The following is a 20894-nucleotide window of genomic DNA, read 5'->3' on the forward strand; positions in this document are numbered from 1 at the left end:
TTTTTTTTTTTTTTTTTTTTTTTGCTGGATTGTCTCTTAATGGCTGATGCCTGGATCTCAGCCCGAGATTCTGATATCATTGGTTTGGGGTGCTGCCTCAGTGTCAGGGTTTCAAAGCTCCTGGCGTGATTGTAATATGTAGCAGCTCAGGCTGCTTGGAGAGAAGATACCAGTGTGTGTGTGCACACACATGAGTGTGAGTTTCTAAGTAAACTCAACCCACTTTCTCTCTTGATTTTTTTTTTTTTTTTCTTGCTTTGCCTATCATTTCTAGCCTATCCTCAGTGACCTATCTCAAGCCTCGGCTTTAGGTCATTATCTATTACCTGGAGACTTTTTGAGTCAGGAGCCCATTGTGAGGATATGCAATTGCTTTTAGACCAGATTCCAGTTTCTAATTTCCAGTTAAATAAAGCAGAGGTGAGATTAATCCAAAAACAGTAACTCAAAATCCAAGTGCATCTAACTTTGGCATCAAGCACACACACAAATATTTCCAGACAGCCCAGGCAGGAGCCCACCCACAGTCCCTCAGCCCCATCACCGCCTAGTTTTGCCAGTTGGGTTCTGTAAGGGAAGATACTGTGGACAATCAGTGTATTTCCCCTTCATTGTTGAGCTCACAAAATTAACTGAGAGCTGGCTACATGGGACTATGTATTCACAGGACTGCAACCAGGAAGAGTACAGTGTATACCTAATTTATGGGCAAACACTTCTTCAATTAACTTCTGACGCTTTCCTACAAACAAAGCTTGTCCTGGGAACGGAGTAGCTATTGATTCTCTGGGCACACAAGACCCGTGGTTCTCAAACTGTGGCGGGCATCCGAATCACCGGGAGGTGGTTAAAACACAACATTGTTGGGTTCCACTCTTAGGGTTTCTGACTCAGGAGGTCTGGGGTGAGGCTTGAGAATGTGCATTTCCATCACCCTCCCAGGTGATGCTGATAAAGCCACAGAGAAGCACTGGCGTTGGTCCTTGTGGTCCTTGGACCAGCAGCATCAGCATCAGCTGGAAACGTGTCAGAAATGCACATTTTCAGGCCCCACTCCTGACCTGCTTCGTTGGAAAAACTGTGGAGGAATTGGTCCAGAAATCTGTGTTTCAGCAAGCTCCCCAGCGATTCTGATGCACATTGCCAAAGCAAATGAGCAACGGTGCTAACATGTCTAGTAGACGGTTAAAGATTATAGGATGGAAACAGCTGGCTAGAAGTTACTAGGTCATTCACACATGTTCTCTGAAGTGCAGACCCATGGGTTCGAATTTGCTCTCGAAGTCCTGTATCGTTTTTCTGATTCTTTCATTTCTTAGAGCTAAACACAGAAAGCAGAAGATGCCATAGTAATTCAGTCACTGCTTTTGAAGCCATTGCTGTCTCATGTCTCAAAATGTACTTCATTTGGGAAGTAAAACACAATTTTCCAGAGTACTTTTTTTTTGAGATGGAATCTCTCTCTGTCACCCAGGCTGGAGTGCGATGGCGTGATCTTGGCTCACTGCAACCTCCACCTTCCGGGTTCAAGTGATTCTCCTGCCTTGGCCTCCTGAGTAGCTAGGACTACAGGCATCCACCACCATGCTTGGCTAATTTTTATATTTTTAGTAGAGATGGGGTTTTGCCATGTTGCAAGGCTGGTCTCGAACTCTTGACCTCAAGTGACCCCCCCTGCCTTGGGTTCCCAAAGTGCTGGGATTACAGGTGTGAACCACCGTGCCTGGCTCCTACAGTGCTTTTTAATGCACATACTTTCAGAATAGTTTTAGGCGTTAAACATGTACACTTAAGATGACATTTTATGCACAGTTTTGTAACCTGTATTTTTTTATAATTATATTAAACTAACAGCCATATATTATTCAGATTTCCTAGTTCTTGCCTAATGTCCTTTTTCTATCTCTGAACCCCATCCAGGGTACCACGTTACACTTGGTCATCATGTCTCCTTAAGCTTCTCTGGGAAAATTTCTCAGACTTTATTTTCAATGACCTTGACACTTCTGAGGAGTACTGGTCAGATATTTTGTAGAAGTTCTTTCATGTGGAATTTGTCTGATTTGTTTTTCTTTTCTCGTGGTTTGGCGTTTGTGTGTTTTGAAGGATGACTGCACAGGTAAATTGTCCTTTTCATTGATTATTGCTGTTGATGTTGACCTTTATCACTTGGCTGGGGAAGTGTTTGTCAATTTTTCCACCATAAAGTTACTCTGATTTCTCCCTTCCATACTTAGTCTAGGACTGAGTGAGGAGTTAGGCTGGGTGTGGTGGCTCATGCCTGTAATCCCAACATTGTGGGAGGCCAAGGAGGGAGGATTGCTTGAGTCCAGGAGTTTGAGAGCAACCTGGGCATATAGGGAGACCCAGTCTTTACAAAAATACAAAAATTACCCAAGTGTGGCAGCATCCTAGCAGCTACTCTGGAAGCTGAGGCGCGAAGATTGCTTGAGCCCGGGAGGCGGAGTAAAGATTCTGCCACTGCAGTCCAGCCTGGGTGACAGAGACCCTGTCTCAAAAAAAGAGAGAAAAAAAGCAAAAAAAAGGGTGGGGAGTCAGGCTCCACCTCTTTGAGGAAGGAGTATTTGGAATTCTTCTCCATGGGAGATTTGTCTACTCTGCCCATTCATTTATTTCTTCAAGTACTTATGTCAGTATGAACTCATGGATATTTATTTTATACTTTGGGTTATAACTGAATATCACTTTATTTATTTTGTAGCTTAAATTATTCCAATTTTCACCATTCAGTTTCAGGTAGCTTCTGTGTCTCTTGGATGTGTAGCCATCACTGTGGTGTTCTGTCTTGTTTCTGCGTATTTCCTTACTTTCTGGTAAGACAAGAAAGTCTCATTTTGCATATCCCCTGCCCCAGTGCTAGAAGCAAGCAAATCTCTCCAACAAGCCCTGGCTTCTTTTGTTGGAGAAAAGTATTAGAAAGTTAGAGCTGACACTAGATGTGCTCATTGCTACTGGGGGTTGTTACTTACGGGCCCTCTCGGTGGACAGAGTAAGGAAATACGTATGTGTACTAACCCGTGTGTATACATATCTCTATAATTACACATGCACACATACACATATATCTGCATCTACATTAAACTAAACATGAGTTCCCATTGATGTCTCTAAATGTAACTCATCACCATCATGGTTCATTGCAGTCTTCCCATTACTTTTCTGTAAATTCCAACATTGAGATCCTGGCTCCCACCATCCACCACCCATGTACTTTGTTCAATCCCCATATGTGTGTTCAGTGATTTCAGACTTGTTAATCTGCATCCCCACGAGAAACAGTTTTGCCAACTAGAGTACGATGATTATGAATAGTTCCTTTTATCTTTAGTCTTAAAGTCTCTAGTCATTTCAGAAGTGATGTAGGTCAGCATTCTTTCTCACTCATCCCATTCAGTAAGATTATGCCATATATTTGTAACACTGTTAGATTCTTTTATTGCTGTCTGCATTCTATCTTGGGGTTGCATAATTTCCCAATTGGTGTATTTTAAAGTTTGCTTTCCTTATGGCTTACTTTTGTGCTGTAAAACTCTGTGGGTTTTGGCAAATATATAGTGTAATCTATCCACCACTGTAGTATCCTACAGAAAACTTTCCTCATCCTAAAAGTATCCCCGGCATTTCATGTAGTCAATGCTCTCTGCTCCCCAAACTCTTGGCAACCACTGATCTGTTTTCTGTCTCTAAAATTTTGTCTTTTCCAGAATGTATATTTCCTTACTTTCTGGGAAAACAAGAAAGTCTCATTTTGCATATCTCCTGCCCCAGTGCTAGAAGCAGTCAATTCTCCAAGAAGCCATGACTTCTTTTGTTGGATAAAGGCATTAGAAAGTAAGAGAATCACAAGGTCGAGAGATCAAGACCATCCTGGCCAACATGGTTAAACCCTATCTCTATTAAAAGTACAAAAATTAGCTGGGCATGGTGGCATACGCCTTAGTCCCAGCTACTGGGGAAGCTGAGGCAGGAGAATTGCTTGAACCTCGGAGGCGGAGGTTGCAGTGAGCCAAGATCGCACCACTGCACTCCAGCCTGGGCCCTAGGGCCAGTCTGTCTAAAAAAAAAAAAAAAATGACACCAGATATGCCCATTGCTGCTGGGGTGTTGTTGCTTCTGAGGTGCCATGTAAATAGAATCATACAGTACACAGCCTTTTCTGACTGGTTTCTCTAACTTAGTAATAATGCATATAAGACTTATCTATGTTGTTGCATGCACAGTATTTTTATTATTTTTATACCAAAACATGTATACATTTTTCTCAAAATATTATTCCCTTGACAACATCTGGTTAAGCCGAATGTTTAGTAAATGTCAGTAGGAGCCAGTGAAGAAGTGGGAAAAATTAGGTTTACAAAATTGGACAGAGAGGCAGGACATGATGGTAATATTTATTATGTGTTAAAATAACATTTATGCAACATATTGCAGAAAATTTAACAAAATTGCATGAAGCGCAGTTTGGGGGTTTCCAACACGAAATGCCTATACGTTCCTGAAATTATATGGAGATATGCTTCACATCAAGCAAAGTTCTATTTTTAAAAATCGTGATTTGAAAACAAATTAATTAGGAGGGTGTTTGTATGTTTTTCATTAGAATTGTTCATTTTCCAGGCAGATTCAGAGTATCCTATTAAAATATCCAGATTACTTTGGAATTCTAATGTGTTCTATTTATTTAAAAACTCAGTTGACAAATATAAGAGCACAATTACTATTGAAAATGAAGTGTAGTAAGTGGCACAAAGCTCTGATGTTTGGCTGTCTAAACCCAACATGAATTTCAGAAATCATCAACCAAATCAAAGACCGTGCAGCAGCAGTCCCACTGTGGCCTTCCCTGCCCGAGGAGAAGGGCAGTGAAAAGATCATGGCCATGGTGAGGGTATGTTGGGAGGAATCTCCGGAGAAAAGACCCAGTTTCTGTTCCATCAAGAAAACTTTATGAGAGGCCATTCCCAGAGGGTAAGTTAGATGTGCAACAGATATTTACTCTCACTCAGTTAACCATTAGGATTTTAGAGCTGCCAGGCATGGTGGCTCATGCATGTAATCCCAGTGCTTTAGGAGGCTAAGGCAGGAGGATCCCTTGAGGCCAGGAGTTCAAGAGCAGCCTGGTCAACATGGTGAGATTCTATATCTATAAAAAAATAAAATAAAATAAAAAATTAGCCAGGTGTGGTGGTGTGAGCCTGTAGTTCTAGTTTCTTAGGGGGCTGAGAATCGCTTGAGCCCTGGAGGTCAAGGCTCCAGTGAGCTATGATTGTGCCACTGTACTGCAGCCTGGGTGACAGAATGAGACCCTGTTTCTGTGATTGGTTCTATGCGACTCATTCCCTCCCTCCCTCCCTTCCTCCCTCCCTTCCTCATACACTCACTCAGGGCTTACCATACACAAAGCACTGTACTACATGCTGGTTGCAGTGGAGTGAGAAATTCTCCCTTTATTTCATAGATGCCACAAAATGGATCAGATATTAATAATTTTACTGCCTTGTCTGTCTCAGATGTCACTAATCAATTAAGGTCCTTGTTTCCAGGGAGTTTTGACATGGCTTCAGAATCTGTTTCAAATCAGCATTCCAAGGGTTAGGCTAATCAGTTCGGACTGGACCATGAGATAAAAATTACTCACCACCTGTAGGGTAGGTTATGACTTAAATCATTCATGCATCTCCAACAACTTTCTCAATAGTATCTTCCTTTACACCAGATAATTGTATCATCTTTCGGTATATGAATTTAGGAAGACATGCCCATGTTAGAGGTAGCTTAAGTTGGTGGAAAGAGCCCCAGGCTGGAAGTCAGGTGTCTACTCTTAATTTGGACCTTCAGCTATGCATTCCTTTTTTTTTTAAACAAAACATTTTTTGGGTCAGGGTCTTGCTCTGTTGCACAGGCTGGAGTGCAGTGGTGTGATCTTGGCTCACCGCAATCTCTGCCTCCCGGCTTCAAGTGATTCTCATGCCTCAGCCTCCTGAGTAGCTAGGACTGCAGGTGTGTGCCACTACGCCTGGCCAATTTTCATATTTTTAATAGAGACAGGGTTTCGCTATGTTGGCCCGGCTGATCTCAGACTCCTGACCTCAGGTGATCTGCCCGTCTTGGGCTCCCAAAGTGCTGGGATTGCAGGCGTGAGTCACCACACCTGGCTTCAGCTATGTCTCTTTTTCTTTTTCTTTCTTTCTTTTTTTTTTTTTTTTGAGATGGAGTCTCTCTCTGTCACCCAGGCTGGAGTGCAGTGGTGCAATCTCGGCTCACTGCAAGCTACGCCTCCTGGGTTCACACCGTTCTCCTGCTTCAGCCTCCTGAGTAGCTGGGACTACAGGTGCCCGCCACCATGCCTGGCTAATTTTTTTTGTATTTTTTTTTTTTAGTAGAGACAGGGTTTCACTGTGTTAACCAGGATGGTCTCGATCTCCTGACCTCGCGATCCACCCACCTCAGCCTCCCAAAGTGCTGGGATTACAGGCGTGAGCCACCGCGCCCGGCCAGCTATGCATTCTTAACACGATAGCCCTGTGTTCTGCATTTCCAAGCTCATAAGTTTTTAAATTTTAAAAATTATTTTTATATTGTTTTTAAAATTAACAAATGAGGCTGGATGTGGTGGCTCAAGCCTGTAATCCCAGCACTTTGGGAGGCTGAGGCAGGTGGATCACCTGAGGTCAAGAGATTGAGACCGGGCTGACCAACATGGTGAAACCCCATCTCTACTTAAAATACAAAAATTAGCCAGACGTGATGGCACACACCTGTAATCCCAGCTACTCGGGAGGCTGAGACAGGAGAATCGTTTGAACCTGGGAGGTGGAGGTTGTTGTGAGCTGAGATCGCAGCACTGTACTCCAGCCTGGGTGACACAGCAAGACTCCATCTCAAAAAAATAAAATAAAAATAAAAAATAAAATTAACAAATGAAACATTGTTTATATTTATGGTATACCTGATGTTTTGGGACATATATACTGTGTTAAATGATTAAATCAAGGTAGTTAACCTAAAGGTACATCTTAAGTAAGCTTAAGATACATCCTGATGTTTTACTTAGAAAATATGGACCTCAATGTTACAAGTCTATTTACCTATGTAAGTCTAGGTCTCCTCATCTGAAGATGAGGAATTTAAATGAGTTCTCTGAAGACCCTTCGAAAACAAAGGACTAATAGAATCTAGAAGTGCCCCTTACATTAGACCGTCTGAAAAGAAAGGAATGACCCATCCCACAATCTGCATTCTCAATGTCTGTTGGGAGGCAGGGAATGGGCCATTGAAGGCTGCTATTTGTTGAGTGCCTGTGGATGGATGTGGCCCTAGACACTTTATGCATGTTATCTCCCTACATCCTCAGAACAACAGCGTAATCGTACATACATGAGGTACGTGTGATTATCTTCATTTTCCAAATGAGTGAAGTGAGACTCAGAGAAATGAAGGAGGCAGCTTAAGCTCAGAGGGCTGGTGAAAGGCTCTGTCCTGTCACGCAGCTGCATTGTCATTGTCATCTCCCCGATGTCCGCTGCCAACCCTTAACTAGGACACCTGAAAGGTGAGAAATATTTTCCTGGAATGTGTAGTTGGAAGCTCTGTTCCACTGAGGCCCTAAGGATCTTGGGAGAAAACATCAATGTCTGATTTCTTTTAAAGCCATGTGGGCATACTGGCCAGTATGATGAGCAAGCTGGAAGTGTATGCCAATCACCTGGAGGAACTGGTGCAAGAGAGGACCAGCCGGCTGACTGCAGAGAAGAGGAAGGTGGAGAAGCTTCTGTCCACTATGGTGCCCAGGTATTCGGAAGCAGTGGGGACTTGATGAAGCTGCAGCATCACCATCTAGCAGCCCCACGTAGGCGGGATAACTTCCATGATTACTTTTCTAAGAGGATGTCAGGCTCTTCTAAAAGGGGTCAGGCATTTTTTGTGCAGTTTGGTACACCTGTAAAGGGAGATAGAAGCAAACTCTTCTGAATCCATAGGAATAGAGGCTGCAGTCCGTCTATTATGTGGAGGATGGCGGATGCAGCAACAGGAGAGTAGCCACTAGATGGCGCCCTCGTTTCATGAGTCTGACTAATTGCTACCTCCCCTGTATTTGATTGTCGGTCCAAAACCTCTGCACAGTTTAATATGTACCTGTGGCTTCACATTCAAATATTGCTCCATTTTTGGTTCTGTTTCTACATGTTCACTCTCTTAACACTTGGCAGAAGTATTTGCTGTTAAAATTCCTGTGCACTTCTTGCATGTCTAGACCAAAGAAGTGGCGGCAGGGATTTTTAGTGAGATTGGTTGACTGAAATGAAATTGATTTGTGGATTGGTGAATGGTTATATTCGCTTCCACAACTGCAGAGTCTTTACACTCTAACTCTATAACCAATATACATCAAGAAAATCCTTTTTGTAAGGGCATTATGTGACCCTCTTTCCTACCCCGCCCCCACCATTTATACCCGTCAATTAAAATATCTCTTTGGAGAGAATGCAAGTGGAGAAGTGGATGTTGAAAGAATTCCTCTAGATAATGAATTTTGTTAACCAAAAGCTTAGCCGTTGAAGCAAAAGGACCAATGAGGACAACTTCGTGGGAGTCTGTAGGAGATGAGATGAATAAGATCCATTCAAAAATGATCCCTTTCTCTGGTTTCAGCTTCACTGGAGAGCAACTCCTAGCTGGAAGGTCCGTGGAACCAGAACATTTCGAGTCTGTGACAATCTTTTTCTCTGACATTGTTGGATTCACAAAGCTATGTTCTCTCAGCTCCCCCTTGCAAGTCATCAAGCTCCTCAATGACCTGTACAGTTTATTCGATCACATCATCACAAATTAACGTGAGTATAAGGTGAGACATCTCATCCTGGCTGTGAGGTCATGCGTGCTCCTTGAGGGCTGTCTCTGGGGCCTGACGAAGGATGGAACTGATTCCAGACATCAGCCAGGAGGAAACTCCATTTCAGTCTATGTCACTTCATGGCAGAAACTCAATATTTTATTTGTTTGTTTTGTTGGAAGAGGTCTTTATTAGTCACAGATGTATGTGCTTGTCAAAAATCACCAGTTTCCTCTGTCTTTCCTGTTTCCTTCCATTATTTCATCTCACAGTAAACACTTTTTAAAAAGAGGCATTGAACTTCCGCTGACTAATTCCTTCCCGTCTTTCCTAAATACATTTCCTTCCGAGGCAGAGAGGTTCCTGTTTACTCTCCTTCAAAGATTGTCCTTGGATCTTGTGTGGGTCTCACCTCTGTTGTCCTGATCCTTAGCAATTCAGAGTGAAGAAAGACTCCCAATTTTAGACTATCAGACTCATGGCTAAAAGGGGGGCAGCAACAATTACCTGCTGGGTGCTACTCTGGGAGACAGAAGGACATGGTCACCTAGAGTGAAAACCATTTTTGATGGGGAAAACAGAGACGTTCTGGCTCTTCATGACTGCCGAGTGGTGGTGGTGATGAGGGCTGCTTTCTGTGTGTTCTGACTCTTTAGAAGGGGTCAGATCATGACTCCAGGCACAGTACCGTGTGCCTGTGCTCATATATGCCTGGTGGGCAGCCACAAGTACACCAGCTCCGACCACAATCCCAGGGCCCTGCCTCTGCCTGTGGACCTGGGGACAGCGAGATTTGGGGGACAGTGTGGTCATATGGTCACATATCTCAGTGACAGAGTGACACGTCTTCAATGTTGATCTCCCAGTGTTCCCCACAAATGACGCCTCTGTTCAACGGTGAAAGAAAGGATAGTATAGATAACCTTGAAGAGCAGACCGCACACACCCAACAAAATCAGAGCCCTCCCTGCTCAGGAGGACGTCTTCTGGGATTTTCCTCTTAGTATTACCTGCTCAGTTGTGTTTTGCTTGAGCTCATTTTAAAACTTAGTTTGTATTTCTAAAGTATATTATCACGGTGGGGAGAGGAAACCCAGAAGCAGGTGAGGCTTGTTGACTGGTTGACTTCGCATCATTTCGGGGTCACCAAAACAGAGGTGTTCTTACCGTCTGGCTGATGCCTGCAATTCAGCCTTCACCACATCATCTTTGGATTCTGCTAAAATGCAAATGTGTCTGGAAAGGGCTGTAACTACTTGTCATTTATTTCTCTATTGTGAATGACAGATCTGAAAGCTGATTTTATTAGGAGGATGGGGGGGAAGAGGACAGACAGGCAGATACATACTATATATATGAATACATTTTGTATAATGTATAATGCGTACCCATTTATAAATGTGTCTAAGAGCCCTTGTGTGGGGCATGGACATTTCGGGTTGGGGGAGATGGTCTCTGCTTGACCGATCCACCTCACCCTTCCAGGTTGACTCCAGGAGCACACTGCTCCCTGTCTCACTGGTTCTGAATTTGGGCTGGGGAAATAGAGTCACTGCTGCTATTGGATTTCAGAGGAGGAAACAGTAAATGTGGGGAAGGAGGCTGGGGGAAGGAGGGTGAGGTGGGCTTTGTGGAAGAGCCATTACAAGGGCAGGAACTGAAGAAATGCTGGAACTTGCATGGGGCGGAGGTCAGGGAGTGTGACACATCCAAAAACAGGGCCTCGAGGCTGGGGACGAATGTGGGGCCTTAATCTCTGACCCACCCTGACCCTTGGCCTCCCTCATGGGAAACAAAGGTCACTCTGTCGCTTTGTTTTCAGGTTGAGACCACTGGAGATGCATACATGGTGGCTAGCAGACTCCCTATCCGCAATGGAAACCAGCATGTGGCTGAGATTGCCACCATGTCCCTGCACTTCTCAGTGCCACCATTCATTTGCTTCCAGACTGGGCACTTGCTCCAGGAGAAGCTCCAGCTTCGGATTGGCTTCCACACAGGTAGACAAAACTGATGGCCTGATGGTCCAGGGATGGCGGCAGGTCGTTCTGGGTTCCATTCCTACATCCAAGGCTTTTAGGAACCCGGACATTGAACGGTAACCTCTTTAGGGGAAATAAAAGATTGAATTGTCTCTGCATGTGTGTTTCTATTTAGCTAGGTTGCTTGGTAACAACAAGGACACACAGTGGCTTCAATGTATTCAACCAAAAATAAGGACTGGGCGCGGTGGCTCACACCTGTAGTCCTAGCAAATTGGAAGGCCGAGATGGATGGATTGCCTGAGCTCAGGAGTTTGAGACCAACCTTAGCAACATGGTAAAACCCTGTCTGTACTAAAATACAGAAAACCAGCCAGGTGTGGTGGTAGGCACCTGTAATCTCAGCTACTCAGGAGGCTGAGGCACAAGAATTGCTTGAACCTGGGAGGCGGAGGTTGCAGTGAGCTGACATTGTGCCACTGCACTCCAGCCTGGGCAACAAAGTGAAACTCTGTCAAAAGAAAGAAAAGAAAAGAAAAAAGAGAGAGAAAAAAAAGGAAGAGACCAAACCCCAGGACGGGTTATATAGGGCTACTTTTCCTCCACGCCTCAACATCAAACGCCCTTTGATGTGGTCTGTGTTTGCCAACTCATGGGCATGTGATCTGTGCAGAGGTGGTCCATGCTTCATTTCATGCTCTTCTGTTACCGTCTGGCAATTCTTAATCATCTTTGCACAAAGTATCCTGTGTTTTCACTCTGCACCTGTTCCAGCAAATTTTGTAGCCAGTTATGCTACTACCTATCTTCCAGGGCTCAACAAAAACAAAACTCCATCCTCAGAATGAATTGCTCCCATGTTTGTGCCACTGTTGGCATTGTTCACAGCTCTAGTTCATGAGTGACACGGTCATTTAATGACCGTGATGATGTCGCTTTCCAGCAGGAGTTTGGGTTCTGTCGGTTTCCTTTCTGTAAACTCTAAAATCTATTGCCAAACTTTGCCCCAAGAGGGCGCATCACTACATTTGTTGATTTGATGCGCATCATAGAGTCCAGCCTCGGGCAACGCAGAGCAGTTATGGTCTTTGGTTCTCCACTCTTCAGGTCCTTTGGTGGCTGGTGTGGTGGGAATTACCATGCCCAGATACTGTCTATTTGGAGACACTGTGAACATGGCATCCAGAATGGAGAGCAGCAGTTTGCATGTCACTGATGACACTTTGTAAACACAATATTGTTATCCCTCCAGGCCCCTAGCTTTAACCAGGGGATACTTTTAGAAGAGGCATTTGCTTTTTGCCTACTGTTTTCCTTCTGGAGGATAAGATCATTATCCACTTCAGGCAACACTGATCACACACTTTATAGACAGGGTTTTGCACTGTGCTCTCGTTAGAACCATGCAAATACACATACCCTCCTTTCTTCTGTGACTTTCCATTCTAAGCAATCACACATGCATATAATAAAATCACTTAAATGAAGAGCAGGAGTTGGAAAACTTTTTCTTTCTTTCTTTCTTTTTTTTTGAGATGGAGTCTTACTGTGTCACCCAGGCTGGAGTGCAGTCGTGTGATCTTAGTTCATTGTGACCTCTGCCTCCTGGGTTCAAGGGATTCTCCTGTCTCAGCCTCCCAAGTTGCTGGGATTACAGGCATGTGCCACCACACCCGGCTTTTTTTTTTTTTTTTTTTTTTTTTGGATTTTTAGTAGAGACTGAGTTTCACCATGTTGGTCAGGCTGGTCTTGAACTCCTGACCTCAAGCGATCCACCCACTTCAGCCTCCCAAAGTGCTGGGATTAGCTGGCATCAGCCACTGCATCTGGCCTGGAAAACCTTTTCTATACAGGGCCAGACAGTAAATATTTCAGGCTTCAGGGGCCATAGAGTCTTTGTTGTAACTACTTAACTGCTGTTGTAGCTCAAAAGCAGCAATAGACAATATGTCAATCAACAGGCATGGCCATGTTCCAATAAAACTTTATTTGCAAACACAAGTAGTGGGCTGAATTTGGCCCATAGGTGATAATCTGCCCTTCTCCAAGGTAGAGTATATTCTTGGTGGTACAGAAGAAATCTATAGCCAGGACCTCCATGGAATATTACATCCTTTTGCTTTATAGTAATTTTATTTCATTGACCATTGCCAGGCACTTGTATGCTGTTTATCAGTTGGGACATGTAAAAAAGAATTACCCAGTGATGTAAGTTTCAAAAAGATTTAGGTGATTAACATTGTTTTGTTTTAAATTTGTAAATTTTCCACAGGGCAAAGGAGAGCAAACAACTTTCTGGTTGAAAGGTAAAGAAGGCTTCACTCTTCCACTCCCCGAATTTACTCAGGAAGAAGCCAAAGTCCCAGAGATATTGTGAGGTGAGTGTTTTCTTTCAAGATGTTTGTGAATTTGTGGAGTCATGTGAAAGTCTTTGGGAACCCTTCTTTGAGACCCAGTCAATATCCCATTTCAGAGGTGTGTTTCCGGGGCATTGGTCCCGTCACCCACTAGGGGGAGCCTTCTAGCTGGCCTCTTCCAATCCCGGTGTTTGCTCCCAGCCTGTGCCTCCAGCAAATGTAGGCTTGGAGGAGCTGAAGATGGTGAACTCATTTCATGGGGTGCCAGGGCTGGCCTGTGGCTCTCAGCCCTGTGCAACTGCCCTAGCTGCCAGATATTTACAGCCCATTAACTTGAGAATTTGCAGTGAACCCAGTTTCATTCTGTAGGAGGGGAAAGTGGAGAGGATGAAGCCTGTTTTTCCTGTGCAAGGTGCCTGCTCTCTAACCTTTGGTGCTGATTTTCCTTATCAGTTAATCAGTTTGCAAGGAGATAGGAGCCCATATCTGACAGCATCTTGAGAATGTGTTCAGGAAAAAAAGCTCTAAGGCAGGAGCAGCCCCTGAAGTCCAACAGGGCCGAGACTATTTCAAGCAGCCAGGCCCTCTGCAGTTATTGAAAAGCCTGGTTCTGAACCCTGAGTTACTGTGAGATAGCCAGCTCCCAAATGCATAATGCCCTCTTCCCAATGTATTGCCTAATTCCTTTCCTACTCACAGAGCAAAAACTTCTGCAGTCAAGGCTTGAATTTTAAGAAGAATTTCTCAGTCATTTATGGAGACTTTAATTTAAAAAAATTTCCAGTAGACAAAGACGAACCCATCGATTCCTGCTACGATAGTTTTCCCTTCTACATAATGAATAGGATTCCATGTTGTTTTATTGAGCGGATCTTTTAATAGATTTGCTGAACCACTAATGCATTTATAGTACTTCTTTCTTCATCTCTTGCAACTCCTCACATCCAGATATCTTTTGTGTGGTTGCTCCTGAATCTGGCAGAGCAATTTGAATGAAATATTGTGTTTGAGACCTTTTCCTGTTGAACTTCCCATGATTGAAGGAGCAAAAATCAATGAGACCAGAAATAGTTTCTTTCTTGCTGGGTCTTTGAGCTGCCTTTGCTGAGATACTTTTGAGACCTGTATGGGAAATAAACTACTTTTTGATTTATTGAAGCTTTTGACACCAAATTATATCAAAGATTTGGTGGAATTCTTGCCTTTCTTTAGGAAGAGGGACACAAAAGCACTCTCACTTCCCAATTAATCCAGTCTTCATTGAGCTCCTAAGCATTTCCATTAGCAGTATTTTGCTTCTGCCCAGAAAGGGAAGACTGAATTCTACATCTGTCACAGGCTCCGTTTTCTATATGAAAATTTTGTTTTCATTGTGGTAGGCTTCACTCCTCCCAGAGGCCTTCAGCATTGGGGACTGAAGGCTTTAGACTGATACTTAAAGGGAGAGAAGGCAGAAGGTATTTATGTGGAGAGAAGAGGAAGACTTTCTCCTGCTACTTTAGCATGGAGACAGTAGGCCAAATTTATCTTCTCATTCCCCATAACTCCTTTTCTTGAGATAATGGCTCTGGATCCCAAACACCTTGCTCAACCATGAAAGGAAACAAGGCCACCTCTACTATGAGGCCTCCTAGAGAGCTAGGATAGTCCTCATCCATCCATCCATCCATCCACTTATCCATCTATCCATCCATCCATCCATCCGTCCATTCACCCATCCACCCGTCCACCTATTCATGTGAACATTCTTTAATCCAAGGAGCATTTATTAAGCACTTACTCTGTGCCATTCTGGGGTACACAAGAGAATATAAACTTTCTCTTGATCTTTAGCTTGCAGTCTAGTTAGGGAGAAGAAAGCATAATTGCATGTCATAAAGCAATATTAAGGACTAATAGAGCTATACACAAAAGCGTAGCAGTAACTAAGCAATCCATCACTGTGACATTAAAAGAACATTAGAAAATAATATACAGATGAAGGAATGGGGCCAGGTAAGGCAGTTGCCTATTATTATCATGTCTTTGTATTGTGTGTGTGTGTCTTTTTTTCTTCCAGCCCTAGCCCATATGCTTACATAAGTTATGTTCATGTAACATAGAGTTAGTTCTGCCTTTCTTATTGAACATCATAACATAAACATTTGGCATCTAGACACTCATACACACAAAAACACACATGTGTGCACACACAGACATCCATATGCACACACATGCACATATATATATGCACACCGTCATATATATACACACGCATGCATACATACACACACATGCGTACATGGAGAAGGAGAAAGCGAGAGTATCTTTATGGATCACAACTAAGAATTTTGATAAGAACACTCTTCTAAATCTATATTCAGTATTTTTTCTATGTCAGCTAAGAATACCTAGGGGAGAATTACTTTTCTTCTTTTTCTTAATATTTCTATTGTGTTTAGAACTAATGAGAATTTACAAGAGATTGTTTTGAGAGTACTTTATCTTATTTTCTCAAAGGAGAAGTTATGAGAGAAGAAGGGTAATCAAACATCATGAGGCTGTTAGTTAATGTCAAGTCAAAACACATCCAGTTGCTGGTGAGAGACATTCGGGCTTTATAGGCAGGGATGACCCAAAGACCTTTTCCCCAAAATGTTAATCAATGTCTTAACCATTCTGGCTAACACGGTGAAACCCTGTCTCTACTAAAAATACAAAAAATCAGCTGAGCGTGGTGGCTGGCGCCTGTAGTCCCAGCTACTCTGGAAGCTGAGGCAGGAGAATGGCGTGAACCCGGGAGATAGAGCTTGCAGTGAGCTGAGATCATGCCACTGCACTCCAGCCTGGGTGACAGAGCTAGGCTCCATCTCAAAAAAAAAAAAAAAGTCTGTGGCATACATGCGAGTCTAAGAAGTTCTAGTTGTAGAAACCCCTGGGAGAATTGGGGAATTAGCTATCAACATGATATATTAACACTGTAAACTGTAGTCATAGGTTATTTATTTTAAGGCATTTTTTTTATTCCATAGCACCAGGTAGAGATACAAGATCATAAAACACAAGGATGAAATACAGCAAAACTAATAGAACATTGGTTTATTCTGACAGCAAAGGATTTGAACATGGCTATGAGTATGCTATTTAAGAGTTTTCTACTAGAACCAATAAAATATGTCTTCTGTTTTTCCTGACTACAAAAAATCTGAATTTATAGAAAGAAGAGATCCTAAACTCGTTGGAACTCCAGCTTAGGGACCAAATCTAGACTAGATTGAGTCATTTTACTCTAGCCTATTACTCAACAAACATATACTTCATGTATCTGGATATTTCATAACTAGTTTAATTTCTGAGTTCACTAACACAAGTTGTAAAAGAATCATCAAACTGCAGATTGCAAAACTTCTCAAATACATTAAATACAGAGAGACAAATGCATGTGTTGTTTTCAAATTATAAGCCTCCTAATTAAGTCTTTACATAACTAAGAACTTAGAACTCTGCCTTTTCCTATCACAGTCCAGGCAATTCTCTACCAGAATTTCAGTTTGTATTTTGTTGACAATATAAAGCATTTTTATGGGCATATTCTGGATCACTGGGGTGGCCAGTTACCAAGATGTGCTACTGCATAATTTCATTGGCCACATTTGCATTTGTGTTTCTGATTTTGTGTTAGCTTCATTCTAATCATCGTAAGTGAATGAGACAAAACCAGATGTAAGCTTCGATGTTTAAGTGAAAGCTAAATGAGATCAGACCATTTCTTACAAATGAAAACTTTTTAGTAGAGCAAATAGAGAAAAATAGCATTGAGTGTCACAAGGCATTTATTTGTAGGATTGAGTCACCAAACTCACAACACCTATGTCATTGGAGTCACTTTATAGTCATGTTTCCAGCAGCGGTTTCACTGGGGCAATGCCATGTTATTAGGTTAAATTAATGTGAGTTGTATTCTTCTTGTGGTTTTTCTTTTTGCAAATATTCCTATTTAATTTGTAATTTTATTTTGACTTTAGAAGTATACATCTGCTATAAAAACAGAGTTTATACCTATGTCATGTTTATATATTTAACAAATGGTATAATACATACAAATTAGGTCAGTACTAGGCGTTTTCAAGAATCCATTTCCTTTATATCATTAGGTTTGAGCGAAACTATTGTATTCCACTCTGATTCCCACATCATCTCCCACGTCATCAGTTGAAAGGTTGGAACCCCCTGCCTGGGAGCTCAGCTCTGGTCCTTAGGTAGAATGATACTGCCTCAATGACAAAGCCCCTTTTCGGCAAAGTCAGCTATTAATGGGTGTTCTGTATTTAGCATTGACTTTGTAGTTGCACCCTATATTCTCTTCAAAATGCTCAGCGGTACTTGGTTGGGTATGCTAACCTTTTAAAGTTAAAATAGCTTTCAAAGGAATTCACTGCAGCCCTGACTTGAGTATGGAGAAAGGAGACTTCTCCCGCAGCTTTAGAAGGACTGGGAGATCTAAGGGAATAATCTAAGTTTTTAGGAAGTAATCTAACTTTTTCTTAGAAAGAAAAAAGCATCACCGAATTCACAGAAATGATTGGAGCGCATATTTGGCAAAGTGCTATTCTCTGCTCCCCAACAATGTGGTCTTCTGTTTGTTCTTTTCGGCAGCACAATAAATGTGTTTGTCATTTGCTGAGGATGATTGTGGGTGGAGGAGCAGCAGCTGCCTGGCTAAGTCTACAACATGGCACAAATCCCCAACATCATGATGAGGTGGTGGAGAACATCTGTGGACCAGAAGGGGAGGGAGATGGCACTCAGAGACAGTTCTGAAAGGGTTAACAAAAGAATTAACAAGAGTCAACTCAGGGGTCTTCCTAAAATTCCATACATTTTAGACAAAGTCGATTTTGTTCATCTCTTGGGGATTCTGTAGCTCACATTTATCGGTTCAAAGAACCTGACAGATAAACCTAGGTTGTGGACCTCTGACAAATAGAAATCAGTGATGGTGCATTGTACTCTAGGGCTTTCACTATAGAACTTAAAAATGATGAGAATCTAGGACGGGAGTTTTAGAAGTTGATTTACATGATTTTCCTGTAATGATGAGAGCAAAATCTGGCTGTGAGATTATGAATAAATGAACTGTCTTACCCCATCTCCTCATGTAGTTGCTTCCTTCTTATTCAGGTGAGATCTTGGGTCTTAGCTGAAATGTTTCTTCCTCTAAGGGGCTTCCCTGGCCACTCTCTAAATCACGTCCCCCATCGCACCCCAAATACTTTGCACATACTAGCAAAGGAAGAGGCTTTGTCTGTCTTGTTCATGGCAGTAGCCATAAGACCAGCTCCTGGTACAGTCATCATGATCATGGCTCACCCTGACTGGATATTTGCTGTTTGCTGGGCATTGTTCAGTGCCCTTAGCTGTAATTAAATATCTATACCACAGCCATGTAGACAGGGGCAATTATTAGCCCAATTCCACAGAGGAAACTGGGGTATGGAGGGGTGAGGTCATTGCCCAAGGTCACTCAGTTAATGAAAGACAGAGCCGTAACAGGAATCCAAATATTTGTTGAATGACCAGATCACTGAAAATCTTGTTCTCCAAATGTTGGAACCCAAGGGAAGCCTTTATTGAGACGGGGAAGTGAGGTCCAGTTCTGCTTCATCCAATTTACCTTCAGTTCCTCCCTCTCTTCAGAGTTCAGGGGCTGGTCAGAGGGAGACCTCTTGATCTCGCCCCCTCTGCCCCACTCGGGTGTGCTTTAAACTATAATTTTCAATCCTTAAAAGTTTTGCTGGGGCCAAAGTTAAGCTTCTCTTAAAATACTCACTGCCTTTTAACAGCACAGCCCCACGAAATCCCAGAAGTGTCTCTTTTCCTTACCTGAGAAGCTATAGAGACTGGAAAATCCCCTGCCTGTAGTGAGTAAAGAGAGAGAATGCAGCAAGTTTAAGAAAAGATCACGGAAAGGAGAAGTCTCAGAGTGATGTTTCTAAAACACAAAACCTGGCTAGGGGCGGCGGCTCACACCTGTAATCCCAGCACTTTGGGAAGCCGAGGTGGGCAGATCACTTGAGGCTGGGAGTTTGAGACCAGCCTGGGCAACATGATGAAACCCTGTCTCTACCAAAAATACAAAAATGAACCGGGTGGGGTGGCACGTGCCTGTAATCCCAGCTACTCAGGAGGCTGAGTCAGGAGAACTGCTTGAAGCTGAGATCACACCATTGCACTCCAACCTGAGCAACAGAGCGAAACTCAGTCTCAAAAAATAAATAAGTAAATAAATAAATAATAAATAAATAAGTAAAACACAAAACCTGACCGCAATCCTCCCCTGATTAAACCATCAGGTGCTCCGTTGCCTTTCAGACAGTTTATACTGGGGGTTTACAAAGTTTCATCTCACAATACTTTCTCTCCAAGGCAGGGGTTGGTAGGCTTTCTGAAAAGAACCAGATAGTAAAGATTGTCAGCTTTGCAGGCCATACCATCTCTGCTGCCACAAATTCACCCTGTAGTTGCAGTGCGCAGCTGTAGACAGTATCTACGTGAACGAGTGTTGCTGTGTTCTAATAAAACTTTCTTTAAAGGCACTGAAACTTGAATTTCATATAATTTTTTTTTTTTTTGAGACAGAGTTTCACTCTTGTTGCCCAGGCTGGAGTGTAGTAGCACGATCTCTGTTCACTGCAACCTCTGCCTCCCAGGTTCAAGTGGTTCACTGGCCTCAGTCTCCCATGTAGCTGGGACTACAGGTGTGCACCACCACTCCCGGCTACTTTTTGTATTTTAGTAGGGACACGGTTTTGCCATGTTGGCCAGGCTGGGTCTGGAACTCCTGACCTCAGGTGATCCACCTGCCTTGGCCTCCCAAAGTGCTGGGATTACAGGCATGAGCCACCAAGCCTGGCCCTGAATTTCATATAAGTTTTACATGTCACGAAATATTGTTGTTTTGATTCTGTTTTTGAACCATATAAAAATGTGAAAACTGTTCTTAATTTGCAGGCCACAAAACCAGGTGGCACCTGGGCCTTGGCCCTTGGCCCTTGGCCTTAGCTTGGTGACTGTCCTCTAAGATAGAGCCGCTTCCTGCCTTCCCACAGGTTTTGCCCACCCTTCATGTCACACTATCCTTCGGGTCTCACTTGGAGATTGTCAGCAGAGCTCTTCTGCAAAGCCCTGCACTAGGTTGAATCCCTTTGCTCTGTTCAGGATGAATATCCCTTATCCAGAATGTTTGGGACCGGAAGTGTTTCAGATTTCAGATTTTTTTTTTTTTTTGAATCTTTGCAGTATACTGGTTGAACATCCCTAACTTGAAAACCTTGAATCTGAAATCTAAAATGCTACAATGAGCATTTCCTGTGACCATGACCTTCGAGCATCATGTGGGTGCTCAAAAAGTTTCAGATTTGGGAGCATTCAGATTTTGGATTTTCACATTAGTGATGATCAACTGTGCAACCATGGCACCAGCCCACTGTCACCCCCTTAACAGTAATTTCTCTTTCCCTTAGTGTCTAACATCTCTCTCCTTGCTAGACAGTAAATCCCTTGAGGACAGGGCTTGCGTGGGTCACATTTATTTCTGAAATCCTAGCACCCTGCTCAGGCCAGATAATGCTGGGTACTCAGTAAAGGTTTTTTGACGTGCCCATGACATTCTCATGACATATTTTCTCTCTTTCTTTCCTTTCTTTCTTTCTTTCTTTCTTT

At 42.9% G+C, this 20894-nt stretch overlaps 2 protein-coding genes across 2 annotated transcripts in view; one reads left to right on the plus strand and one right to left on the minus strand.

The window, feature by feature from the left end:
• The window catches only part of LOC105530166 (guanylate cyclase 2G-like), a 45370-nt gene extending 33305 nt beyond the window's left edge, over window positions 1-12065 (plus strand). Inside the window, 5 exon segments of the mRNA XM_011967568.1 lie at window positions 4812-4989; window positions 7672-7812; window positions 8674-8866; window positions 10677-10854; window positions 11944-12065. Coding sequence (XP_011822958.1) covers window positions 4812-4989; window positions 7672-7812; window positions 8674-8866; window positions 10677-10854; window positions 11944-12065 — 812 coding nt within the window.
• A 4108-nt stretch (window positions 12066-16173) lies between these two features.
• TECTB (tectorin beta) overlaps window positions 16174-20894 on the minus strand; it is a 21259-nt gene continuing 16538 nt past the window's right edge. The window contains exons 9-10 of the mRNA XM_011967530.1: window positions 19056-19088; window positions 16174-17947 (exon numbers count right to left, since the gene is read on the minus strand). Of these exons, the coding sequence (XP_011822920.1) occupies window positions 17898-17947; window positions 19056-19088 (83 nt within the window). The 3' untranslated portion in view covers window positions 16174-17897. The remainder of the gene's footprint in view (window positions 17948-19055; window positions 19089-20894) is intronic.

Source organism: Mandrillus leucophaeus, unplaced genomic scaffold (genome assembly GCF_000951045.1).
Source record: "Mandrillus leucophaeus isolate KB7577 unplaced genomic scaffold, Mleu.le_1.0 Scaffold80, whole genome shotgun sequence".
NCBI lineage: Eukaryota > Metazoa > Chordata > Mammalia > Primates > Cercopithecidae > Mandrillus > Mandrillus leucophaeus.